This window comes from Daucus carota, chromosome 4 (genome assembly GCF_001625215.2).
Source record: "Daucus carota subsp. sativus chromosome 4, DH1 v3.0, whole genome shotgun sequence".
Taxonomy (NCBI): Eukaryota; Viridiplantae; Streptophyta; class Magnoliopsida; order Apiales; family Apiaceae; genus Daucus; species Daucus carota.
In genome coordinates this window covers 17,413,392-17,435,405 of record NC_030384.2, presented here as the reverse complement: position 1 = coordinate 17,435,405, position 22,014 = coordinate 17,413,392, and the positions used below count along the sequence as shown (strand labels likewise).

Here is a 22,014-nt window from a genome sequence, read left to right as displayed (position 1 = left end):
TCGTTTATAGACCTCCAAATGGACGAACACAAAGTAATAATCTTTGCTTTGCAGGTGTTTGACTTTCCTACACAGATCTGCTCTAACCATCTCGAAAATTCCATGTTCTCCTCAATGTTGTTACCAGGTAAAAACCTCTGCCAGCACGAGTTAGCTACTTTACAGTTCACTAGTGCATGATATATGGATTTCGCTGCCTTATTACAAACTGGACAAGTATTATTCACTTGAACATTGTTAACGGGAGAAATTGGTTAACAACAAATATGGGCACTTACGTGATTGTAGGAAGAATATCCGAAGAACACGGGACGGAGAGTGATGGATGGTGTAGCTGATCTTGTGGTTTGATCCTCGAGAGAAAGAGAGAAAGTGTTCTCAGGCGTTTCTCAGCAAGAATCAGCTTATCAACACAAGAGGCCTACGTACCCTTATTTATAGGGGTTCAAGCTACCACGTAGTTCTTACGGGCCAAACTTCTTAGCGTGGGCTAAGTGTCAGTCCGGTCCATCAAAGCCCAGGCCCGTAGGACCTTTAGGGCAGCCGTCAGGAGAGGCCCGTGCTCGCATGGCCTAGGCCCATATGGCAAGAGGCTGTAATGGAGCGGGTCAGAGAATGGATATCGATCCAATAAGTCCTCGTTTGGGGCGAGGGAGCCCAATCATCCTCTATGGGGCGAGGGAGCCCGTTCATCCTCTATGGGGCGAGGGAGCCCGTTCATCCTCTATGGGGCGAGGAAGCCCGTTCATCCTCTATGGGGCGAGGGAGCCCGTTCATCGTTTTATGGGGTGATGTAACCCCATGTGGAAGGCGTAGCCTTAATGATGAGAGCCCAAAGGACTAAGTAGAATAAAACATGTGACCCTTCTGATGAGGCCACCTTGTAGTTGAAAGGATGAGGCCAAGAGGCCTAGCTGGAGAGTGAGCCCTAGGGTGATGACCCCTGAGAGGCATGAGGCCATAAAGCAGTGAGGCCCTAGGCTCATTGGTATATTTTCATGATGACCCCTAAGGGTGATGGCCCCCTGGGGGCTCTTCTTCAAGTCTTCATCAATATTCCCAGTCATGGGGCCTCATTGATGAGGCACCTTATAAGAACGATGAGCCCAAAAGACTTGGTCCAAACAGGCTGTTGAGCCCAGTATCTGTGGCCCAACCTCCTCTCTCTCTGATAAACTGAATAAATCTTCATAAATATAGGTGGCGGAGCCCACCTCGGTGATCCATGCCAGATTATGGGCCTGCCGAGGCCTATGCCGATTTTTGGGCATAACAACTACCCCCGATTCTTGCTCGTCATTAGGGATGCGAGGAAGAATCTTAGCGAGGCCTTCGAATCCTATGTTGGCATGTAAATCACGTGGCCCAGCAGAATGATTAGACCTTAGGCCTTCAAAAATCTTCTATGTAATGGGGGCTCATCAATTAGGCGGCCTCGCAGAATGATGAGCCATTACGCCTTCAAATATCTTCTAAGTAGTGGGGGCTCATCAATGAGGCGGCCTAGCAGAATGATGAGCCCTGAAGCCTTTAAATATCTTCTTAGTAGAGGGGGCTCATCAATGAGGCGGCCTAGTAGAATGATGAGCCATTACGCCTCCAAATATCTTCTAAGTGTTGGGGCTCATCAATGAGGCGGCCTAGCAGAATGATGAGCCCTGAAGTCTTCAAATATCTTCCTAGTATAGGAGGCTCATCAATGAGGCGGCATAGCAGAATGATGACCCATTACGCCTCCAAATATCTTCTAAGTGGTGGGGGCTCATCAATGAGGCGGCCTAGCAGAATGATAAGCCCTTACGCCTTCAAAAACCTTCCAAGTAGAGGGGGCTCATCAATGAGGCGGCCTAGCAGAATGATGAGCCATTAGGCCTTCAAAAATCTTCCAAGTAGTGTGGGCTCATCAATGAGGCGGCCTAGCAGAATGATGAGCCCTTAAGCCTTCAAATATCTACTAAGTAGTGGGGGCTCATCAATGAGGCAGCCTAGAAGAGTGATGATCCCTTACGCCTTCAAATATCTTCTAAGTACTGGGGGCTCATCAATGAGGCGGCCTAGTAGAATGATGAGCCCTTAAGCCTTCAAATATCTACTAAGTAGAGGGGGCTCATCAATGAGGCGGCCTAGCAGAATGATGAGCCCTTAGGCCTTCAAAAATATTCCAAGTAGTGGGGGCTCTCATCAATGAGGCGGCCTAGCAGATGATGAGCCCAAAGTACTTAGTCCAGAATAATCACGAGCCTAATGTACTCGATCCAGTCCTCCCTCCAGTTGAAAAGCAATTAAAGTTTTTAAATAGAGGTAGATGAGCCCATCTTGGTAATACATAACCGAATATGGGCATGCCGAGGCCCATGTCAAATTGGGCATAACAACTACCCCTCGATTCCTGTTCGCCATTAGAGATGCGAGGAGGAATCCGAACGAGGCCTTCAAACAATGTGTATGTATGTGCTTGACGAGGCCAGGATAACAATCCCAAAAGTAGCGAGGCCTCACCTAGCTACCCGGTGGAGCCGAGCCCAGGTGAAGCGACCCTCAGGGAGCGACCCGGAGAGAGCGACCTCGAGATACAGCGACTCTCGGTGGAGCGACCCCAGATGAAGCGACACTCAGGGAGCAACCCCGAGAGAAGCGACATCGGAATACAGCGACCCCCGGTGGAGCGACCCCAGGTGAAGCGACCCTCAGGGAGCGACCCCGAGAGAGGCGACAACGGGATACAGCGACCCCAGGTGAAGCGACCCTCAGGGAGCGACCCCGAGAGAAGCAACACCGGGAGACAGCGACCCCTGGTGAAGCTACCTTCAGGGAGCGACCCCGAGGGGGCGACACCTAATGAGGCGACCGGGATACAGCGACCCCAAGTGAAGCGGCCCTCAGGGAGCGACCCCGTGGGAGCGACCCCTGGTGAAGCGATCCCAAGATAGCGAGGCCTATGTGTAGCGACCTCGGGGGACATCATGTGAGTCCGTAATGACCCCTCTCTCGGGGGGAGGACCTTGAACTTGAAAAATCTTCCACGTAAGGGAGGCTCATTAGCAGTCTTCAACAAGGACAACACCGAGGTAAAACGAGGCCAAGGGGCAGTGAGGCCAAGAGGTAGCGACCCCTAGGCTCGTTTCTGATACGTGTAGCGACCCTCCTTGGCGATGACCCCTCCATGGTGACGCCCCCATAGGGCGAGGTACCCATAAGGGTAACGACCCCCGAGGGTGATGATCCGTTAGGGCGATGACGGCCCATCAAGGCGAGGACCACTCAGGGTAACGACCCCCAGGGCGACGACCCCTCCAGGGTGCTCTTCAAGTCTTTTACGTTCAAATTCGCCAAAGGGTCATCCTCATTAAGGTGGCCCACGCTCGTAATTGTCATCATGGAGAGAAGGGGATGATCATTTCTCCTACTACCCCGAATCTTAGATTCTCCCTCATCCTCATTGTTCCGCAGCCTAGATTGTCGGCGGGAATGATAAAGAAAGGATCTCACCCGTCGTGGACCTTGAGTGGTGCGACCTTGTCATGATGAGAGGGGGATCGCTCCTCTCTGCGCTAGCGCTCCTTTTCTCTCGTTACAATTTGTTTGGCCTCTATCTTGCGGCACTTGGGCTCTCCCGCGCTAGCTTTGAGGCGCTACCAACCCCGTTAAAAGTGAGCCCTAGATGGTGCCTTATGTTGACAAGAGGAGGTGATTCTGAAATGGCCCGAGAGAAGGGAGCACGTGGCAAAATGGTTGGAGGGAGCCTCTTCTCTTCTTCCACTTGTACCAGCATCCTCCTCAAGTCATGCACGTTCAAGTTCCCCAAACGATCGTCGTCATTAAGGAGGCCACACCCATAATTATCACCATGGAGAGAAGGGGGAGGATCATTTCTCCTACTGCCGCGAATCCTAGATTCTCCCTCATCCTCATTATACCGCAGCCTAGATTATCGGCGGGAATGATAAAGAGGGGATCCCTCTTGTCGTGGACCTTGAGTGGCGCAACCGCTCCCTCTTGTCATGATGAGAGGGGGATCGCTCCTCCCTGCGCTGAAGCTCCCTTTCTTACCTTGAAAATTGTTTGGCCTCTAGCTTGGGGCACTTGGGCTCTCCCATGCATGCTAGGCATGGGCACTTGGCATCTCAAAATTAGCTCGGGGCATTTGGGCTCTCCCGTGCTAGGCCGGACACCTTTAGCTTGGGACACTTCGGCTCTACCATGCTAGCTTTGAGGCGCTATTAATACCGTCAAAAGTGAACCCCGAATGGTGCCTCATGTTGACAGGAGGAGGAGGCGACTCTAAGATGGCCCGAGAGAGGGGAGAACGTGGCACAATAGTTGGAGGGAGCCTCTTTTCCACTTCCACTCGATCTAATATCCTTCTCAGGTCATGCCATTCAATTTCCCAAGGCGCTCGTCCTCATTGTTGTCGCCACGCCCATCATTTTCACTATGGAGAGATGGCGGAGGATCATTCCTCCCTCTGGGATGCATCTGGGATTCTTCCGCATCCTCATTATTTCGCGGCCTAGATGGTTGGCGGGAATGATGGAGAGGGGATCTCTCCCGTCTAGACCTTGAGTGGTGCGACCTCACCCTCTCGTCCTGATGGGAGGGGGGTCATTCCTCTCTGCGTTGGCGTTCTCTCTCCCTCCTAGCTGCTTGCTTGGCCTCCACCTCTCGTTCAAAATCATTCTCCCAGTTCTTGGGGGTCACTTCTTTTGAGAAACGACCAGTCTTCTTGAAGCCTCTCTTTTTCTTGGGGTCTCTCCTTCAGGAGTGTCCAGGGGTCCCCATTGGGCTCATCAATATGAGGGACCGCACTGTTCTCCTCATCGAGGCCTCCTTGAAAGGTCCTCCCTGCTCTCTTGGACTTGTTCTTCCTACAGCTCATCTTTCTCCCGAAGATGTTTTGTTCATCCTCTATGGGGCGAGGGAGCCTGATCATCCTCTATGGAGCGAGGGAGCCCGTTCATCCTCTATGGGGCGAGGGAGCCCGTTCATCCTCTATGGGGCGAGGGAGCCCGTTCATCCTCTATGGGGCGAGGGAGCCCGTTCATCGTTTTATGGGGTGATGTAACCCGATGTGGAAGGCGTAGCCTTAATGATGAGAGCCCAAAGGACTTAGTAGAATAAAACATGTGACCCTTCTGATGAGGCCACCTTGTAGTTGAAAGGATGAGGCCAAGAGGCCTAGCTGGAGAGTGAGCCCTAGGGTGATGACCCCTGAGAGGCATGAGGCCATAAAGCAGTGAGGCCCTAGGCTCATTGGTATATTTTCATGATGACCCCTAAGAGTGATGGCCCCCTGGGGGCTCTTCTTCAAGTCTTCATCAATATTCCCAGTCATGGGGCCTCATTGATGAGACACCTTATAAGAACGATGAGCCCAAAAGACTTGGTCCAAACAGGCTGTTGAGCCCAGTATCTGTGGCCCAACCTCCTCTCTCTCTGATAAACTGGATAAATCTTCATAAATATAGGTGGAGGAGCCCACCTTGGTGATCCATGCCAGATTATGGGCCTGCCGAGGCCCATGCCGATTTTTGGGCATAACAAACATGTTTAGCTTGCAACTGAGTCATGGTCGGTAAAAAATTGTTGATAGCTCTCCTGTTGGTTTTTAAGATATAAGAGGGAGATAGATATAATATTAGGTGGAATCTTATAGGAGAGACATGAAAGCTTATAGTTTTATTAATCAAAAGGCTCTTTATATAGAGCTCATACAAATCTCATAAGCACTATTAGTGCCACATAATAAGTTTATGGAGTTACAAATCTTCTCTAATTAAAGAGACATTAAAACATAATCAACTAATTAATATTTCAGTTACAGTTTTGAATCATAATTCCAACATCTCGAGACTAGATTTAGAACCCGAGGAGGTGCTTTAATGTTCAATAAGCCTTTCCAGAAATCCTTATTATAATATTATTCAACCAAGGTTGATTCAAAATCTGCACATCCTTGCCATTGCCAATTTCCAGCATCAACCTGCAGCTATGAATTTATTCAATTAAATTATAATGAGATACATTATTCGCCGACGGTCTTACGGACCAGACCGTCTTACAAATCTTAGAAAACATTTTTATTCTTCAAGTCATCTAGCAAAGCTTGAAATTCTCAAATAATTCTATCCCAATATGACAAGAATGTAATGACTTGGATAAGTAACATGCAGTCTTTCTGCCTCAAAATCAGAATGGTGCTGTGATTTTGACCTTTCTTTTCTCGTATATTGAATTCAAATATTACTACAAATTTGTTAAATATTTATCATAATCATTTTATTATACTTAACTTAAATTCTTTACAACCATAAAATGTATTAATAAATTAAATATAGTTTCAAAAAAAATATGAAATGAAATAATGAAAATAAAAAGTATTTAATTTCATGAAAAAATAATTTTTTAGAATTTTAATTTACTTTCACATAAAAAATTGGTTCTACTATATTGAAAAAATTTATGATTTATATGATGTCTTTATACTACTTATAAAAAGAAATTACTATATTTAAACGAAATTTGATATTTTATATGGAATATTTTGTTAAGACTAACAGCGTTGTATTCGATTGAGATTTTAATTGGTTGTACATAATTTTGATTTTATGCAGATTCTTCATATAATGTCACAGAGTTGATATAGATTATTTTGGATTAAAGCACAATGCTTCAAAATCTCATGGATGTTGGTGGGATTTCAAAAAACTTAAAATACACGAGAAATCCGATAGAATCAATCATTTTATGAAATTAAAAAAAATCCATCAACATTTGAATACCATCAAATTTTAATTGATTATAAACAATCCCAATTCAAATACCATCACATTTTAAAGCATAATTTAAAATCCTGATTGAATACCACCAGAATTTTGTAGTATCATTTAAATTTTAAACCCAATTGAATTTTGTAGTATCATTTAAATTTTAAATCTCATGAATGTTGGTGGGATTTCAAAAAACTTAAAATACACGAGAAATCCGATAGAATCAATCATTTTATGAAATTAAAAAAAATCCATCAACATTTGAATACCATCAGATTTTAATCGATTATAAACAATCCTAATTCAAATACCATCAGATTTTAAAACATAATTTAAAATACTGATTGAATACCACCAGAATTTTGTAGTATCATTTAAATTTTAAACCCAATTGAATACCCCAGTATTATAATGAATTTTAAAAAATCCCAATTGAACACTCTCAAATTTCATGAATGAAAAAAAATCCTAAATGAATGTTTTAGAGAAGGAAACTTCCCAAAATATTTAATGTATTATTCTGTCAATATTAAGTTTCCATGTAGAATCTGTATGTACTGATATATATACAAGGGAATACAGAACTCCGGACAAGGAGATTTACCCCATCTTACATGGTATCAGAGCTAACCCTAGCCTCCAGCCCCCAATTTTTTTTTTCTCAGCCTAGTTGTGTGCAATTTTTTACCACCGCTGCTTCATCATGAACAAGGAGGGTGATTATTCTACTCCTTCTCCTCCTACTTCTCCTCTTCCTCCCTCACCCAGTTTTCATCCTGCCCTTGCTGTTACAAATATCAAAAATCAAGTTCCATTAACTCTTGATATTGAAAAAGTACAATACTCTTCTTGGACTGAATTATTTAAGTGCACAACTGGTGCGTACAATGTGCTTGATCATATCGATCCCACAACTCCAAAATCAAAGGACATCGATGACCAATTATGGAAGCGTCTTGATTATATTGTAAAACAATGGATTTATGGCACCATATCTGAGGATCTTCTTCAAACTATCTAGTACCAGACTCAACGGCACAAGAATGTTGGGATCGCCTCCGTGACATATTTCAAGATAATAAACATACCAGAGCCGGGTATTTGGAGAATAAGTTTGTCAACACCTTTCTTAAAGATTTTCCCAATATATCTGCATACTGTCAGCAATTAAAATCTTTGTCAGATCAATTAGCCAATGTTGGAAACAAGAATCAGACACCAAACTGGTACTCAGGTTGTGTGCGGGTTTAACTCGTGAATATAACATGGTTGCAACGATGATACAACAATCAGATCCCCTTCCCACGTTTAACAAAGCTCGATCAATGTTGTGTCTTGAGGAAACAAGTCGTTCTCAGCAGTCCTCCGACTCATCTGCAGGTTCCGTCCTTGTTGCACCATCAGTGCCTTCTGCACAGCAGCCCTCGTCTATGCCTCCACATAGTTATGTCCCTAATTCTGTGAATTTTGGTTCTAATGCTCCTATTTATTCACGTGGTGGAGGAAATTATCGCAATCGTGGGAAGAGAACTAACTGGCGAGGGGGACGTGGAGTTCGAAACTTTGGTAGAGGGGGTGGCAGAATTAATTTTCAACAGGAATATGGAACACGCCCCTACGGGCAGCCTCAACAGCAACCTTGGACCTCACCCTTGAATATACAACAACCACCATGGGGTAATTGGGCTAGTCCCCCAGCCCCCTATCCATCAGCCCCTTACCAGCAACAACAACGCCAACCTGCAGGCATCCTTGGTGCAGGACCACGGCCACAACAACAAGCCTACACCTTTGTCCAACCCCAATAGCCCTATGACACACCATCATATCAGCCTACTGACTTGGCACAAGCATTTCAAGCAATGAGTTTCAATCCACCCGACGACACCTGGTATATGGACACTGGTGCATCATCTCATCTCACTAATAATGCAGGTACAATTAAAACTCCTAGTACATCTCGTATTAATTCATCTATTTTGGTTGGTAATGGCTCTTGCATTCCAGTTGTGGCTAAAGGGTCGTCGAATTTACCTGTCCCTCTCCCTCTTTTAGCACTCAATAATATTTTATATGCTCCTCAAATAATCAAAAACCTCGTTTCTGTCAGAAAATTCACTAAAGATAATCATGTGTCTGTTGAGTTTGACCCTCTTGGTTTTTCTGTGAAGGACCTTCATTCGGGGAGCCACGTCATGAGATGTAATAGTTCTGGGGATCTCTATCCACTTTGTCCATCTTCTTCTACATCTAGCTCCAGTCAAGTTTCTTTAGCTGCTATTTCTTCGGGTCTTTGGCATAATCGGCTTGGTCATCCGGGTCCCTCTGTTTTACAGTATCTTAGCAAAAATAAGTCTATTCAATGTAACAAAGAGCCTACATCTACATTTTGTTATTCTTGTCAGACGGGAAAACATGTTAGGCTTGCCTTTTTCTCTTCTCAAAATGTAACCTCTGCTCCTTTTGATATCATTCATAGTGATTTGTGGACATCACCAGTTTTAAGTAAAGAAGGGTATCGATATTATTTGTTATTTTTAGATGATTTTACAAATTATTTATGGGTGTCTCCATTAAAGTACAAGTCTCAAGTGTTTGACACATTCTTGGCTTTTAATGCTTATGTCAAAACTCAGTTTGAGAGAAGTATAAAATCATATCAATGTGATAATGGGAGAGAATTTGATAATGGAGCATTTCATAATTTTTGTGCCAAAAATGGGATGAATTTTAGATTTTCTTGTCCACACACTTCCTCTCAAAATGGGAAAGCTGAGAGAATGATCAGAACTATAAATAATCGCACTCGCACTCTTCTGCATCATGCATCCATCCCACCTTCTCTTTGGGTTTATGCTCTGCGAGTGTCATGTTACCTTCATAATATCATACCATCAAAATTACTAAACAATATCTCCCCATTTCACATTTTATATCGCAGGATCCCATTATATGCTCATCTTAAAGTGTTTGGGTGCTTGTGTTTTCCAAACCTCACATCTACTGCTAAACATAAGCTTTCCCATCGATCTATACCATGTGTCTTTTTGGGGTATCTCACCAGTCATAGAGGATACTTATGTCTTGACTTCACAAATAATAAACTCATTATCTCTCGTCATGTTAAATTTATCGAATCCGAGTTTCCATTTGTCAAAATCCCAACCATGACTTCTAAATCTTATAATTTTTTGGAGAATAATGACATTTCACCCTTTATAACTCATCATCTCACTACAAATCATGCTCAAGCAAGGGTTGCACCTAGCATACCGAGCGTGATATCTTCAAATGAGGTTAATACATCTTCATCATCTCCTTCCCTACCTGTGTCCACACCATCTCATCAAGCTACTTCTCAGTTACATAGCCATAATCGTCCTCCTCGTGCATTTGGCCAAGTATATACTCGTAGAGTTGTCAATACCATCCCCACTCACAATGTCCAGCCTCTACAAGCTTCTGTTCCTTCACGTATGACTACCAGAAGTCAACACGGTATTTTCAAACCCAAGCATCAATTTAACCTTAATAACATCACTACCTCTGTTCCTAGTCCTGTGCCTCGTTCTCACATTCAGGCCCTTAAAGACCCCAACTGGATTGCGGCCATGAAAGATGAACTTAATGCTATGTATACTAGTGGTGCTTGGAAATTGGTACCTCGTCCACCCGGGGCACATGTGATTAATTCGTTGTGGCTGTTTCATAATAAATTTGATAAGCATGGTAATTCTGAACGTCACAAGGCACGACTCGTAGTCAACGGTAAAAATCAACTAGTTGGTATTGATTGTTTTGAGACATTTAGTCCAGTGGTGAAGCCTGCAACAATTCGTACAGTGCTTAGTCTTGCTGTTTCACAATCTTGGCCTATACATCAACTAGATGTCAAAAATGCTTTCTTGCACGGAGATCTTAATGAAACAGTATATATGCATCAGCCTCCGGGATTTGTTGATCCGAGGTTTCCAAATCATGTGTGTCTTCTTCAGAAATCCATATATGGATTGCGACAGGCTCCCAGGGATTGGTATCATCGCTTGGCTACATTCTTAAGGAAATTAGGATTTGTAAACAGTATTCAGGACAATTCTTTGTTTATTTATAGACGAGACAATCAGCTGGCTTATCTATTACTGTACGTTGATGACATTGTACTCACAACTTCTACTAATCTCCTTCGTTCTTTTATCATATCTAGCCTAAAAGCTGAGTTTCCCATGACAGATTTGGGGCCTTTGACTTATTTTCTCGGAATTGCAGTGCAACGCCATAGCAAAGGACTATTTTTAAGCCAAGAAAAATATGCTGAAGCTATTATTGAAAAGGCAGGAATGGCTAATTGTAATCCGGTTTCCACTCCGGTCGATACAAAACCAAAATTAAGTGCTAATGAAGGGGATCTAGCAGAGGATCCTACATTGTATCGTAGCTTGGCTGGTGCACTTCAGTACTTAACATTTACACGCCCTGACATTAGCTATGCAGTCCAGCAGGTTTGCCTATATATGCATGCCCCTCGCCAACCGCATTTTAATGCTCTTAAGCGCATTATAAGGTACATACAAGGTACTACTACCTATGGTGTTCATCTGTATTCAACACCAGTGTCAAGTTTGATAGCTTACACTGACGCAGATTGGGGAGGATGTCCTGAAACCCGTCGATCTACTTCTGGGTACTGTGTTTTTCTGGGTGATAATTTGGTCTCCTGGTCTTCTAAGCGACAGGCTGTTATCTCTCGTTCTAGTGCTGAGGCAGAATATAGAGGTGTTGCCAATGTCGTGGCAGAATCTTGTTGGATTAGAAATCTTTTACTCGAATTACATTGTCCAATTCGTAAAGCTACCGTTGTATATTGTGACAATGTCAGTGCTGTATATTTATCAAGCAACCCTGTTCAACATCAACGGACAAAACATGTGGAGATGGATATACATTTTGTCCGTGAACAGGTTGCCTTAGGCCGTGTTCGAGTTCTTCATGTTCCCTCTTCCTACCAGTACGCTGATGTCTTCACAAAGGGTCTTCCTCGGCATCTATTCCTTGATTTCAGATCCAGTCTGAGCGTTCATCCTCCTCCCGCTCTGACTGCGGGGGTGTGTTAGAGAAGGAAACTTCCCAAAATATATATTATGTATTATTCTGTCAATATTAAGTTTCCATGTAGAATCTGTATGTACTGATATATATACAAGGGAATACAGAACTCCGGACAAGGAGATTTACCCCATCTTACAGAATGTTTAGTAATATGGATGATTACATAAAAAAATTGAGTCGCCGTATTCAATGCATGATGGTTGGCTGGTTGTAAAAAATTTTAAGCATACGCAGGAATGGGTTTATCCTGTTGTCTCGGACATCCGGTTCGGCTTTGGCTTAATTATCAGAACATATACTTGTTTGTAGGGCGTATAAGTCAATATTGTCAAAAAATTAAAATTAATGAAGGATATTATAAGAATGTTGGATTATGCACCAAGTAAAAAATTGTTGTATTTGGCAATCAGATTGATTATTAGCAAAGAGAGGTTGATTAGTAATCTACAAGTCCATAAACAGGCATGAATTGCTTACTTGTGCTGCACCAGTAAAAGAGCTAGCAGTAAGCTCCCACATTCATGCCTTTAATAATGTTCAAACCACGTAATGCCCTGGCAGAGGCATTGCTACAATACTAAACATATCTACAAATGTTGTCCCTTTGCATGTTCTGAAGTTTCTTATGAGCAGCAGTCCTTTTTTCTGTTCTATTAAAAGCTTTCATCTCACTTTGATGCAAAAATGGCTTCTAGATCTTTGTACAAACCTTTTGGTTTTGATTTGGTCTCTCCTGAGGTACTCAAGGATGAGCTGCGACTTCCCCTAGTACCGCCCCATAAACCACTCCATCTGGTGCCACTAGTTGAAGGATCATTTGGAGTTCCACTTGTATCTTTGCTGAAGCTAGACTTGGCTAGTTCTCTCAACTGTTTCATCCACGGTTTCTCATTTCCACTCGACGCTCTGCTGCCTGAGCTCCTATTCCTGTCGCCAGAAGAAGAAGGATCAGCTAGTACTTTATCTCCAAATTTGTCAAGTTCTAGGCTGTTGTACGCGTTTTTCATCAGCTTCTGTGGAATGAAGTACAACAGAAATCCAACTAATGCGGCCTTCAGACCCTTCCATAAAGATTTCCCTGCTGGATCTAGCTGTTGTGTCTGCCGATACAATGCATACCATTCGTTCATGATTTGAGGCAAAAAGGCAAGCAAAAACAATGCAAGCATGCATATGCCAATGTTCTTTTCATCCTTGGCTGAAAATGTCTTCTCTAATAGAACAAAACAAATAGCAAAAATGCCCAATTCACTAGAAACGGAGATGATCTCGACCAACTGAACCTTTTTTTTAATGAAGGGCTTTTTCAGAACCATGAAGAAGAGTTGGAAAGAAGTGATGCAGAGTAAGATGATTGTAGGAGCTTTAGAAGACCAATTTTCTGAATTGGAACCTGCTAATATACCGAGACAGACACGTTTTATAGTTTCGATTAGTGTGTAGTATATCCTCAAAATCCCAAACAACTTTTGGATAAAAGGTGCTTCTGCATCTTCTGTTTCGTCATCTGAGGCAATGATTCTATCACCACTGATATGTGAACTCTCTGCAACAAACTGGGAAAGCATGTACTTAGGAGGGCCTCTTACATCTTCAAATAGAGGTCCAAATTTTGTAAGATACACAGAGTTGGACTGGTTTATCCAAGTCCACTGGCCCCTTTTTCCAGGACCTAAAGTAACTCGAATGAGTTCTTGATACCAATGTGATTTCTGGCCCTCTTTATGCACTTCCTTGTACTGAAGTAGCTTCCCATATGTTATACCTGCTGACAGGAATAAGAATAAAGCTAAAACTGCAAAAGAGACAGCTGCCAGCAATAGACTCCCAACTATAGTCCCTGCTGTTGATCCTCCTGAAATATAAGCATATACAAAACATTACTTACCAGCCGAAAGGAATCTCAACATAAATTGAACTCTCTTTAGTAATTATGAAAGGATAGCAGTTGGGGGCAGCAAAGTAATGCCAATTCTTCAAATAACAGATATAAGTTAGGTTAAAAGATTAAAGACAGTGAGGCAGTGTCGTAAACCTATAAAAAAAATAGTTATCAGAGCATTTTTGATTATATTAGACAACAAAAACATGAGAGAAACAGCTGTCTGAGCTCAACTGATAGCGCACTACTTGTCTTGTAAGGCATCTTATTTTTCACCAATTTCTTCAGTGCACTAATTACTTTTAGACTGTTAGTTGTGTTGTAGAGTGTCACCATTAATACCAGAGGTACAAATATACTTTTGTGTATACCTTTCAGCAGGGCTGCCGATGCTTCACAGACACAAGGTAGTGCAAGAATAATGAGAAAGATCTCAAATCTTGGCAAAACCAGTGCTCCATAAATCTTTTGTTTTTCTGTTTTCGTTTTTCTGAACTTGAGAATCAATAAGAGGAGAACATGTAACAATAACAAGCTACCACCAAGCACGGCTAACCAAAACATACTCTTCTTGAAATCACTCCATCTAGAAGCAAATCAAGAATGGGGAACAATCAGTCACCATACAAAAGGATATTTACTCTCAACCTTCACCGATAATAGTTTCAGCAGTTATATCATTTTTTATCACATCAATTTTTCTTTCTACATTTTTACCAGAAAATGGATATAGGCTAGCACTAGAGATACGACCTCCTTTAAAGGTGACTTTAAGCTTTAAGCATAAAATTCTTATTAACTGTTCAATCACCCTTTTAAGTTGTTTCATATTCTAATGTATTGGAAAAGTCATTATTTTTTGGATTTACTTAGTAAAGCTCATGTCAGATTATTAGAACTACCTTCAATGAGATAAAATTGCTTTAAAACTTACCCATCAGATTCATTTGCATTTGAAACATATTCAGCTTCTGGAATATTTTGGCTCTGCCATTCAGATTTGAAAAATTAGAGTAGACGAGCGTATAAGGAGGAAAAAAAAAATAACATGAAGAGGATGACTGACCTCAAAAAATGACCTGTACTCTGCGGGAGAAAGTGGCAAACCATATAGTGAAGTAGCAACATCTGCATGCTCACTAGTTGGTTCTACATGTTGTGAAGTTCCCAAGTGAACAAATTTGGAGCTGGATGAATGTGGGTTTGTAGGCCAAATCGAAGGCACTATAACTGACTGTGTGTGGCCTATGTCCCATGGAAGGCTGAAGTAAGGGATGCTCCACTGTAAACCTCTGGCAAATTCATGATATTCGACTGGCAGGGTAACTGCCAACCATCTAGAAAGTGCAAATGTCTGGATGTGGCATGCAATGCGCTAAACCAAAGAAACAGTAATTGCAATTATTTATATGTAGCTGGTTGTTTCGGTTAACAAAAAGCATTATCTACAACGGATTTAGGTCTATTTCAATGCACCCAGTTTCCAGTGTCTAAACGACATAGTTTGCATGCCACAACAATGATTTACAGAAAAATAAAATATATGGCAGAGCAGTTATGTTATACCTCTCATGTGCATATATTTTAAAAGACCCAATTTCTTACTTTCGAATTGAGAATGCCCAATGAAATGCTTATCAACTGAATTAAGTGAAGGATATGTCTTCTATTGTGCTATGTTTACGTATATTGTCCCAAAAGTTTATGTGCAGTAAGAATGTCGAATGCATATATACGTAATTCCATGAGAGAGAGGGGGGGAGGGAAGAGAGCAGGAACTGGCACTAATTAGGCATGTAAATAAGCAACTGCTAACAGAAATTGTGTTTTAAAAAGTATCATACAAAGAGGTTCCTCGTAGGATCAGTAGTCAATGAAGAAGATCGTCTACCAAAAGCCCCTATGGACTGAAGGCTTGCAACTGAAATTGTGAGCAGCCCTGCAGACAAGGCTGTCACAATAAAAGTGGCAGTTGCAAAGGAAGAAAGAACCAACGATATTGCAGGCAGTGAATCTGTAATTTATCATTAGGAATAAAAATTAGAAGGGCAATACTGACCAAGAATTTGTTCCTGACTGATTGTAGACAGATTTTAGAATATAGAATCCTTACAATGTTTCACTTGTAGTATGTTAGATGCTAGGTTTCTATTTCCAGCAACATCTTTAGTAATGTTTTCAGGAACACTAATTGATACAATGCCACCATCTTCTTGAATATGAATGTCTACACTGTACGAGCTCAGACTTGCCTCACGGAAGCTGGGAAACAAAAAAAGAAAAGAGAATTAAAAACAGGTTTATGCTCCTAAAAATCTAGTTCCCCTTTTTATGGAACTGTGCATGAAATTCTAGTGGAATCGAGTCCATGTTGGAGATAGTAGTTCCAAATTCCTTGGAATGAAGCACATGATGGCCCTAGTTATACACCAGAACTGGTATAGTATGCTTACCCCTGCACATAGCCTCCGGAGACTGATACATGAGAAGAATTGAAGCCAAATACAGGTTTCATGAACCTTATCAAAATTGGCAGACTCTTATGCCTTGTTCTCATATTAGAGGTTGTGCTTAACCTTACAGCAGGCCTTTGAGAATCTGATAATCAAACAGATGTAACAACATTATATCACTAAGCAAGTAATAGACAGTATAACTTTAAATTAAAACTTCTCAGTATCAACTATCCAACTGAAAGGAGATGATATCTCTTCTGAACAATATGCTATTTATTCTTATCAAGTTTCTGAATGCAGGCAAGTACATACCAAAAAGAAAAGTAATTGGTGCCACCGGAGAAACTGTAGACCCATATCTGCTAGCTAATAAATCTGAATCAAGGCTCACTGTAACTATAGCCAAGCTGGATATATTATTGACCTGAAAAGGGAGGAGGGGCGAAGGTGAAATAAGCAGAGATGATTTTTAATTCTACTGGTATATATCCTTGAAACAAGACATGTAAAAATGATTGATGAGCAAAGTGACCTTGAATCCAAATCTGTGATTTCCTAGGCTATCCCCACTGATAGGAAGTAGTGATCCTTGCGTTGTGTGGATGGAGTTAGAAATTTCAGTTGCTGAGTTAATAACTGGCTTATTGAAGTACAAATACAGCTCTAAATTCTTGTGAATATTAGTTGCTTGTACTGTTCTAGTTTCTCTGCCAAGTTGAAGCAATCTTTCAGGTATATGTGTTCTTAGGTTGACTACCGCAGTTCTCCTATCTGAAACCAACCAATAAAGAACTAAGAGAACGAACAGGAACAACAAAGATATCAGTAGTAAACATTAATAATACCCCCTTAACTCCTGTGTAATCAAGTTTAAGACACTTCACAACATATTTTGTTGACATAAAACCACACAGAGTTTCTTCTGCTTAATTGGCTGTTTAAATATGTATCATCATTGTTTTCCACGCAGTCAGAGCAAAAAAGGAAATCTAACCCATAAGATTTACATCTGGCATCTGCAGTATTGTTTAAGGAGGAAAAGAACAATCACCAAAATGTAGAATAAACCATGAATTCTGACTCCTTGAAAATTTGTTGCCAGCAGCATCTGTACAGAAATTTTTATCCATGACCAGTATAACTCTTCCATACTGAACACTTGAAGACAAATTCACCATGAGAGAATATGTGAGGTTTGGCTGAATAATGTTTAGTGTGGATGGGATTACTTGGCCAGCACCATAAACAAGAAGCTGCAAAGATAATAATGTTGTTCAGATAAAATCAGAAAATGTGCACCTAGTTAAAATATATTACCACATCCGAAAATCATTTCTATGGATCTGTTGGATGGATAATATAGGAAATGCGTGAAAATGAACTTACATGCATGTATAGGAGTACAGAAATCCTGTGAAGCATATACTTTATTTTTATTCTCAACTCTCAAGCCAAGAAGTAATGTAGCAATGTTCCGCTTTATATTGTCACCTTATCATGTTTGACTAAATTGTAAAACATTGCGGCAATAAAAAATTGAAATTTGATAGAATAAAGTAATAAAGCAGCTGGTACCCATCATTCATGATATGCATTTTTTGAGCGCCTAACCCTGGCTTCCCTATATAAAGAGCAACAAGCTTTTCAAGCCAATGGCTACTTAGTACTTAACATGGCAGTGGAGCTTTGGGTTCACAAATTGGTATTTAAGCTTTCTGGCCTCATTTGGTTTCTTATTATTGCTGCACTTGGTTTTGTTTGAGCATATTATGCACCGTGACTTGACACTTGCATTTGATTGGGTCACACATGAGAGAAACTAACGGACACAAATTTATGTTGCCGGAACAGTTGGGACCTAGTAAATATGTTGAACTACACACAGAGCAAAGGACGCAAACATCAGAATGATTTGGTTAAATATTCAGATGAGGACCTACTCACGTTGCAGGAATCTACAGAAGTACATTGAAAACCACCTAGCCCACTGCAGGATTCGCTGAAGGATACATTCACAGAAATATTTGTTTCATTTGTAAAAGATTTTGCAGCTGCAACAAATGCTGTGGGGGGGACTGTATCTGCAAACATTGAAACTCAAGACATTTACAAATGACAGATTTGAAGAATGCCGAACTACTGACATTTAGAAAAATATAGACAATTTCTAATGACTTGGCATTTCAGATATTATTTTCTCATAAGATATCTATGTAAACCTGTAATGGATATACGGAAATAAAATTAAGAATGAATGTTGCCTACCTATCTAATTCAAATTGAACAAAAATAGCATTTCTGTCATATTTGGCTTACAAACCTTGTAGTGAACAGAAACTAGTACTTGGAGAGTATCAAGTTTTATGGGAATTAAAGTTTATGTCTAACATTTTGTCAAAAAAAAGTTTATGTCTAACATATTTAAATTTCATGATGCTATTTATGGACTCCAAAAGAAATATTAACATTATCATTAGACAAGGAAACCCCATAGGGAAGTAAGCACGGTACTAACCAACAATCCATGTATAGCTAGAGCATACAACTCCATAGACGCCTTTGGTGCAAACTTCAAATGTATGATTTCCGTCTTTCAGTCTAGCATAAGTAACTTCTCCTGATTCACAACCTAAAGGTAAGTGATCGTTTAGCTGCATCCAGTACGAAGCACATCATGAGCGTATGATAATGGCAATTAAGCAACCTCAAATGAAAGCAAGATAACAAATACAGGTTTCAACTTATTAATGTTAAGTTTACTGGAAAAATCTTCTAAATAACTGTTAAGTATAACATGTATAATACTCTATCTGGAAAACCTTAACATTGGAGTAAAAAGGTTGAGGCAGACAACTATAAAGTCAGCCAAGCTGGCATTCTGTACCATTACCACAAAAAGTAAACATTATGACCCATCAAATGTTAGTAACATTTAACAGGAAAGACCACAAAATTCAGATATCAAGTACTACAATTATTATTTGGTCATTTTCAAAGTTTTTTCAAACTAAAATTTGTAGTTTGAAAACCTTTTACATGTCAATCATCTAAAGTAGGCTTCAATTTTGCTTGCAAAGTAAAATAAACACATCTGCAAAGAAGTCTAACCAGACTAATATGTCCACTCAGAAAGTGGATGTAGGGTCTAACCAGACATGACCCATTTCTGTCAATACCCCATTTGTGAGAAAAATCTGGGGAAATCTTGAAAAATCCTCAAAAAATCGTTAAACAATTGAAATTTTTTGCAGGTTTGAAAATCCTTTACAAGATGCAAAAAGGCATAAAAAGGGTGATGACATGATAAAACCATGTTTGAGCCAGAAAAGAGTGCAACATCTCCCGGGTATAAAACATAGATGCACTTTCAAAACACCTCAAAAGTTTCACAAGAGTTGGTCATTTAATACAGTAGTTTCAAGAGTGTGATGGGACAGACTAATGGAACGGGCTTCTGACATCTTAGGTCGGGTTCGATATTTGCTTACCCCGAGATTTATCAGCACGGATACTACTACTCCATAGTATATAAACAGTGTTGTGGAAAACAAGAATCGGACTTAATCGGTGTAGTCACGAAACTGATAAAAATCGTACTTATCATACTTAATCGGTGAAGTCACGAAACTGATAAGAATCGGACTTAATCGGTGAATTAACGAAACTGATAAGTATATATATAAAGCAAATAACCTTGCAATTAGTTGTGCAATTTGTGCAGGCATTTCCATTACTACCCACTAAAATTTCAAATGCAAATTTAGCAGCATTTTGATTGGTAATAGCCCTGGGAGTCTTCAACAACTTCACAGTCACCTCCTCTGCAGCAGCATCACAAGTAACTATAAAAACTAATCCCACAAAGAACCAACAAAACATAACCAAACACTTGAAACCCATGTAGCTAAACCAAGTAAGAACACTCAACTACAGTTTATATATACATGTATAATCTATATGAGAAATTGGGTTGAGCTGAATGAAGCAGCATTGAGTGTAAATATAATGAGAAATGCAGGGGGAATTATAGATAAAATGGATTAGTGGTTGATGAAGTATGAGCCGAGGATAGAGCACATGAGACTGACATTGCAGTAGAAGCAGTAATTGAAGAGAGAGAATGAGTGAGAAGATGCCAAGAACAACGTAAGTTTCTGTGCATGAGGACACAATACAAAGAGGACTAATTTTTCTAGACACTGACTGTGAAGTGTTGTACTACCTCCGTCCCAAATTAGATGAACTAGTTGATTTTGGGATGTAATTTTAGGTGCATTGACCGTCTACTTCCGAAATTTATTTTTTCTTTTGTAAATAAAAATTTCATATTTAAATATTTATTTGCAAAAATAAAATTTTAAAAATAAATCATGTAGCTATGCGGTTAATGAACCTTAAATTGTGTGCCCAAAATCAACGGGTCTTCTAGTACTGTTGATGACTCGAAATAAATTGATATGCAAAACATTAATAGGAGTAATAAATGATTGACTCCAAATAAATTGATATGCTAAACATTAATAGGAGTAATAAATGAATCTTATTTTCATAAAATTTGGCATGTATATCAAAATATTACTCCCTCTGTTTCAAATTAGATGTCCACTTTAAAAAAATAACACAGTTTAAGAAATGTGGTTGTTTACAAATTAATTGTATTAAATGACCCTAATATGTGGTATGAGGTTCATCTAGGAAATATAAATATGAGATATGTGGAGTAAAATTGATTTTGGAAATATAATTTTGCATTGAAAGTTGAAGTGGACAACTAATTTGAAACAAATATTTTTTTCAAAATTGGACATGTAAATTGAAACGGAGGGAGTAATTTTTAATATGGCTTGTCTAACCTGTGCACAGGTTTACCAAGTTAATTTGATAAGAGTATTTATCTATTCATGTATTGTATTATAATTCTAGTCAATTATATTTTTTTAATATTGTTAAAATAATAAAAAATCATAAATTTATTATTAAATATAAAATTGGCTGATTTTAGTTTGAATATTAATTTTAATTAGAAAAATAGTGTATATGCAGGGGGGCTCAATATTATTTGTGGGATGAAATCTATTAAAATTTTTTATATAAAATATGACACAAATAATAAATCTATGTTCTCACATTTTTTTTGAAATAAAATAATATTTTATTAATAAATATATAATTGGAAAGATAAATCAGAAGTAGATGTATAAATAATATTTAATAAAACTTTGAATGTTTTTTATATACACCGATAACTATGCAAAGAAGAGAGTTGTTAATCACATTAATTATGACTTATCCTGTGCCTTTAGGGCACATGTTAGACATTCCGTTTTTAATAATATAAAATATTGTTACACTCATTATTTTCTTTCTGTATCTCTATTTTATGATAAAACAGAGTTAAACTCGGTACTTTCATCCACTATCTCAAATCTATTATTAAATATAAATTCATCCCACCACTTCACTTACTTTTAATCTAATTTTACTTATTTTTCTGTTTTCGTGTTCAATTCAATGTATATAATTCAATGATATTGAGGGAATACATACCATGTACTCTTTGAAAATTGCCGCCACAAGTCACATGTTGTGAAGTGATTTTACGCATAAATAATTGATCGAGTCTCGATTGTGCCTTCGTAATAAGTCATGCTCGAATTTAGGGGCCGTTTGGTTAAATTTAAAAAAATTTACTTATTGCTTAAAATAGAGAAGTGGATTATAAGTGATAAGTGGATATAACTTATAAGTTGTTAAAGTGTTTGGATAATGCAAATAATAAACCGGTGGAGGTTTTGATAATTTA

General features: G+C 39.8%; 1 protein-coding gene across 4 annotated transcripts; it reads right to left on the bottom strand.

The window, feature by feature from the left end:
• Nucleotides 1-12,244: 12,244 nt before the first annotated feature.
• Nucleotides 12,245-20,368, bottom strand: LOC108218960 (uncharacterized). 4 transcript variants are annotated; one of them, XM_017392152.2, is made up of 13 exons: nucleotides 19,905-20,368; nucleotides 18,727-18,862; nucleotides 18,156-18,292; nucleotides 17,263-17,464; nucleotides 16,744-16,982; nucleotides 16,524-16,635; nucleotides 16,209-16,353; nucleotides 15,869-16,017; nucleotides 15,600-15,769; nucleotides 14,822-15,130; nucleotides 14,690-14,742; nucleotides 14,127-14,341; nucleotides 12,245-13,728 (listed from the first exon to the last, which is right to left on the bottom strand). In XM_017392152.2, the coding sequence occupies exons 1-13, from the start codon at nucleotides 20,109-20,111 to the stop codon at nucleotides 12,542-12,544; spliced, it is 3,261 nt and encodes a 1,086-aa protein (XP_017247641.1). In that variant the 5' UTR covers nucleotides 20,112-20,368; the 3' UTR covers nucleotides 12,245-12,541. The 4 variants fall into 4 exon arrangements, with proteins under 4 accessions (XP_017247641.1, XP_017247642.1, XP_017247643.1 ...); XM_017392153.2 differs by lacking the exons at nucleotides 18,727-18,862; nucleotides 19,905-20,368 and having other exon boundaries at nucleotides 18,152-18,292; XM_017392154.2 differs by lacking the exons at nucleotides 18,727-18,862; nucleotides 19,905-20,368 and having other exon boundaries at nucleotides 18,148-18,287.
• Between the last annotated feature and the right edge of the window lie 1,646 nt (nucleotides 20,369-22,014).